The sequence below is a fragment of the Hylobates moloch genome, unplaced genomic scaffold (assembly GCF_009828535.3).
Source record: "Hylobates moloch isolate HMO894 unplaced genomic scaffold, HMol_V3 SCAFFOLD_15, whole genome shotgun sequence".
In the NCBI taxonomy this organism is placed as follows: domain Eukaryota; kingdom Metazoa; phylum Chordata; class Mammalia; order Primates; family Hylobatidae; genus Hylobates; species Hylobates moloch.
Genome location: NW_026652290.1, coordinates 94,269,241 through 94,274,796, shown reverse-complemented (window position 1 = coordinate 94,274,796; position 5,556 = coordinate 94,269,241). Strand labels below are relative to the sequence as shown.

Below are 5,556 nucleotides of genomic sequence, written 5' to 3'. Positions count from 1 at the left end.
CTTTTTCTTGCTTTCTTTAAAAAATAATAATAATAATAGGCTGAGGGTTGTCCTGGGTGATAAAAGGGCCCGGCCGGGGCCACCCACGCTGTCATCTTTTGTGCGGGGCGCCGGGGCCGTCTGCGCCCAGCCCCCGCGCGCCCCCGGCCCGGGAAGGGGCCCCCGCTCCCGCCCCTGGGCGCGCCCCGCCATTGTCCGGCCCCGCCGCCCCCGCCCGAAAACCAGCGGGCGCCCCCGGGCCGGGCGGTTAACACGCCCCCAACCGCCCCGCCGGCCCGGACAAAGCGCGAGGCCCGGCCCGAGCAGGCCGCGCCCGAGGCCTGGGCCTCGAGTCCCGGGCGCGCCCGCAGCCCCGAGCCGCGACGCGGGGGCGGCCATGGCGCCGGGGTCCGCGCTCGGACACGGCCGGGCGGCCTCCCCGTGGGCTCACCTGAGGCGGCGTGCGCGGCCCGGTCCGGGAGCAGCGGCGCGCGCTCCCCCGCCCTCGGCGTCGCACCCCCAGGCCCCGCTCGGGCCGGGCCCCGCTCGGTTGCTGGCGACCGAGCCCTCCGCGAGCGCTCAAGGGGGGGCTTATAAGGCCGCGCGCCAGCTCCGCCCCGACTGCCATTGGCTGCCAGACCCACGCCCGAGCGCCCATTGGCCGGAGCTGACAGCTCCGCCCCTCCCCTCCGCCGGGCCCATCAACACCGCACGGCCCTCCCAACGCGCACCGCGATTGGGCGGGGACAAACGCCGGCCTCGCCTCTTCATTGGCAGACCGGCGGGGACACGCCGGCGCCCACCCACGTGCCCGCTGACCGGCTCCGTTCTCATTGGAGGGGGCGCACGCCAGCCAAGGCTGCCGCGACCAACCCGACGGCAGCTGGGCCTCGGATTGACAAGGGAGCCTCAGGGCCCGCCCGACGACCGCACAGAGAGGAGCCAGCATTGGCTTGAGGGGCCAGCCTGAGGCGCGGACAGGCTGGGGTGGGTGCCAATCACTGCCCGCACGCTCCGGGCCCCGCCCTGGTTATCAGGCGGCGGCTGAGTACGTGAGACCCAGCACAGCATCAGCACCGGCCGGGAACGTGCAGGCTGGAGGTTCGAAACCCGTGGCCGGAATGTGGGCGTAGAGTTCCCCAATTTGCAAAGTGCCAAGCAAGGAGACGTAGCGATCCGTTTTGCAAAGGAGGAGAACCGAGAACATAGGGTAAAGCAGCAAGAGCCTCCACCCCGCCCCCGCAGATCTATTCCCATCGCAATCAACAAACCTTTGCCAAGGGGCAAGGCCTTCCGAATAGTTAGGGTCCCTCTCCCCGAGTTCCCTAAAATGTATGGGAGAGAATGAGCTTTGGTGCTTTCTGACCTGGGTTCAAAGCTAAGCCGGGCCCCATGCCTCACTGTGGTTGGCCTCCAGCAAAGTAACCTCGCTGAGTCTGTTTCCAACTGTGCAATGGATATGACGGTAGTGGCCACACCCCTTCTACCCGCCTCTTGAGAATGTTGCAAGGAGTAAGTGGGATGAGGCACGGAGAAAGATTTGACCCTGTGACTTCACGAAATGAGCATTATGTACTGGACCACGCAGGGTTGTGGGCATGTCCCCATTTGGACTGGCAGGAGTGTAAATTGGGCAATTTGACATTTTCTAATGTCACATTCTAAGTGCATCCACCCTATAACCCAGCCGGCAGTTCTTCCTGGAGGTGATGTACCCAGAGAAAAGGTCTGGAGCTTACACAATTCAAGAATGCGGGCGGCAGGGCTGTCTGCAACTGTTTCCAATGTTTTCACTAAATATCCATCAGTGGGGGATTAGAGAAGTAACTTAATAGCAATCAGTACTCTGGAATACTTACTATGTAGCAATTGAAAAGGAGGCCAGCCCTCGTGCTGTGGCTCGGTCGCGGTGGCTCACACCTGTACTCCCAGCACTTTGGGAGGCCGAGTCGGGTGGAACACCTTAGGTCCAGAGTTCGAGACCAGCCTGGCCAACATGGCAAAAACCTGTCTCTATTAACAAATACAAAATTAGCCAGGCATGGTGGTGCATGCCTGTAATCCCAGCTACTGCGGAGGCTGAGGCAGAGGTTGCAGTGAGCCGAGATCACTGCACTTCAGCCTGGGCAACAGAGTGAGTCTCTGTCTCAAAAAAGGAAAGGAAAGAAAAAAGAAAAAAAAAGAGAAGGCCGATCTGTATGCAATCATGAAGTATCTCCCAACTGCTGAGCTAGGGGTCCAGAATCCTGTACTCAATAAAATAAATATGGAAACACACACAGAAACCGGTATCGTGAGGTTTTTAAGAGCACACAAGCTTGTCAATGCACAGAAAAAGGTACTCCTAAACTGAAGAAACTAATTTAATCCTTGGGGAGAGAAGGAAAGTTGCACGCTGGTAGAAAGAGAAGTCAAAGGAGAATTTAAGCAGCTCTAGGTGTTTTAAATTCTTACGGGACCATATTCATATATTCCACATGGAGTTGAGATTTAATTTTAGGTCATGCCTGGAATCGCAGCACTTTGGGAGGCTGAGGCGGGCAGATCACTTGAGCCCAGGAGTTTGAGAACAGGCTGGGCAATATAGCAAGACTCCGTTTCTACCAAAAAAAATTACAAAAGCTGGGCGTGGTGACACACGCCTATAATCCCAGCTATTCGGGGGCTGAGGCGAAAGGATCACCCGAGCCCAGGGAAGTGGACGCTGCAGTGAGCCGTTGATTACACCACTGCACTCCAGCCTGGGTGACAGAGTCAAATCCCGTCTCAAAATAAAAAGTAAAAATAAAATTTAAAAACAGGCTGGGTGTAGTGGCTCATACCTGTAATCCCAGCCCTTTGGAGGCCAAGGTGGGATCACGTGATCCCGGGAGTTTCAGGCCAGTTTGGGCAACACAGCGAGACCTCTTCTCTACTAAAAATAAAAACCGAATTGATTGTGGGGGCACATGCCTGTGGTCCCAGCTACTTTGGCGGCTGAGGATCACTTGAGCCCAGGAGGTCGAGGCTGCAGTGAGCCATGATCACACCACTGCACTCCTGGGCAACAGAATGAGACCCTGTCTCAAAAAAAAAAAAAAAAAAAAAGTGCAATCATGAAGGGAAGGAGTCCCTACCCCACATACCACATACATTGGGCTTTTTGTTCTACTTCCAAGTATATTCTCTAAGACAGTGGGGGTGTTTAGATTTCACAGACAATATAAATGTTTTTAACCAAGGAACCCAAATGGGTTCTCCACTTTATTTTGCTTAGACAAAGTTTTAATGCCACCTACTATGAGAAAAACTTAACATGATCATAGAATCTAGACGGTAGGTCTCTTTGCGGGTTCACCATCCGATTCTTTCCAAATCCGATTCTTTCCAAATTTTGGAAACTCTTCATATTAAAATGTTAAAAACACACTAGAATTGCTGTCAGATAAGTAGAAGTCCTCATCCTCCAAAAAGGAAGGAAATGCTCTTTAGAATATTTTAATAGGCAGATTAATTTAGGGAACACTCACCTAATTGCCCTGGTTTTCTTCCATCCTTTGCAGTCAGATGCAAATCTCACAAAGGACTGGGGCAGGGAATGCTTGGGGACCTCCCCCTAAACAAGACCAAGAGGCTTGGCTTGGCTTTCAGACGTCAAGGAATCCCCAATTAGCAGGCCAAATGCTCAATTTCTGACTGGTCTCCATCAATCTTTCTAGACAGGCAAGGTGTGGAGTGCAAAAATGTTCAATGCTTCAATAGGTGCCCCTCCCTCTTATGGGTTGGTCTGCTGCATTAACAAATTGAAATGGGAGGCCAGGCACAGTGGCTGTAATCCCAGCACTTTGGGAGGCTGAGGCAGGAGGATCACTTGAGCCCAGGAGTTCGAGACCAGCCTGGCCAACACGGCAAAACCCCGTCTCCACAAAAATCGGCCAGGTGTGGTGGTGCATGCCTTTAGTCCCATCTACTCGAGAGGGGGAAGCCCGAGAATCGCTTGAATCCAGGAGGAGGAAGCCGCAGTGAGCTGAGATTACACCACTGCATTCCAGCCTGGGCCATGGAGACTCTCAAAAAAAAAAAAAAAAAAAAGCAGATGGGGACTGGGCTTCGTGGCTCATGACTGTAATCTCAGCACTTTGGGAGGCAGAGGCAGGAGGATCCCTTGAGCCCAAAAGGTCGAGGCTGCAGTGACCTATGATCATGCCACTGTACTCCAGCCTGGGTTACAAAGTGAGGCTTTGTCTCTTAAAAATAAAAAACAATATAGGCCAGGCACAGTGGCTCACACCTGTAATCTCAGCACTTTGGGAGACCGAGGAGGGCAGATCACTTGAGGTCAGGAGTTCGAGAACAGCCTGGCCAACATGGCGAAACCCTGTCTCTACCAGAAATACAAAAAAAATTAGCCAGGCATGGTGGTGCACACTTGTAATCCCAACTACTCGGGAGGCTGAGGCAGGAGAATCACTTGAACCCAGGAGGTGGAGGTTGCAGTGAGCCGAGATTATGCCACCACACTCCAGCCTGGACAACAGAACAAGACTATGTCTTAAAACAAGTCAAACGGGGATTATAGAAAGGTGGCCCATCTGTACAGTGGAATATTACTCAGCCATGAAAAGGAATAAAGCTCTGACACAGGCTACAATGCAGATGAACCTCGAAAATTCCATCCTTAGTGACAGAAGCCAGACACAAAAGAATACTGTATAATTCCATTTATATGAAATGTCCAGGACAGGCAAATCCATAAGGACAGAAACAGGATTCGTGGCTTGCAGGGGCTGGGGGAGGGACACAGGGCAAGACTGTGGAAGGGTGTGAGGTTTCTTTTTGCGTGGATGGAAAAGTTCTGTAATTAGATGGTGGTGATGGCTGCATAACTGTATTGACTACACTAAAACCACTAAGCTGGCCGGGCACGGTGGCTCACACCAGTACTCCCAACACTTTGGGAGGCCGAGGCAAGTGGATCACCTGAGGTCGGGAGTTCGAGACCAGCCTGACCAACATGGTGAAACTCTGTCTCTACTAAAAATATGAAAATTAGGCAGGCATGGTGGTGCGTGCCTGTAATCCCAGCTACTTGGGAGGCCAAGGCAGAAGAATCGCTTGAACCCGGGAAGGGGAGGTTGCAGTAAGCAGAGATCTTGCCACTGCACTCCAGCCTGGGCAACAGAGCGAGACTGTCTCAAAAGCAACACAGTAAAATAAAACCACTGAACTGTATGATTTAAAAGGGTGACCTTTATATTATCTGAACCATTATCTCAATAGAGCTGTTAAAGATTTTTAGGGATGGCCGGGCGCGGTGGCTCACGCTTGTAATCCCAGCACTTTGGGAGGCCGAGGCGGGCGGATCACGAGGTCAGGAGATCGAGACCACGGTGAAACCCCATCTCTACTAAAAATACAAAAAAAATTAGCCGGGCGTGGTGGCGGGCGCCTGTAGTCCCAGCTACTCGGAGAGGCTGAGGCAGGAGAATGGCGTGAACCCAGGAGGCGGAGCTTGCAGTGAGCCAAGATCGCGCCACTACACTCCAGCCTGGGTGACAGAGCGAGACTCCATCTCAAAAAAAAAAAAAAAAAAAAAAG

The 5,556-nt window shown here is 53.4% G+C and overlaps 1 protein-coding gene across 1 annotated transcript in view; it reads right to left on the bottom strand.

The window, feature by feature from the left end:
- The window catches only part of ARRDC5 (arrestin domain containing 5), a 13,212-nt gene that overhangs the window by 6,041 nt on the left and 1,615 nt on the right, over positions 1-5,556 (bottom strand). Inside the window, exons 2-3 of the mRNA XM_058428127.1 lie at positions 787-945; positions 264-610 (exon numbers count right to left, since the gene is read on the bottom strand). Of these exons, the coding sequence (XP_058284110.1) occupies positions 264-610; positions 787-945 (506 nt within the window). The remainder of the gene's footprint in view (positions 1-263; positions 611-786; positions 946-5,556) is intronic.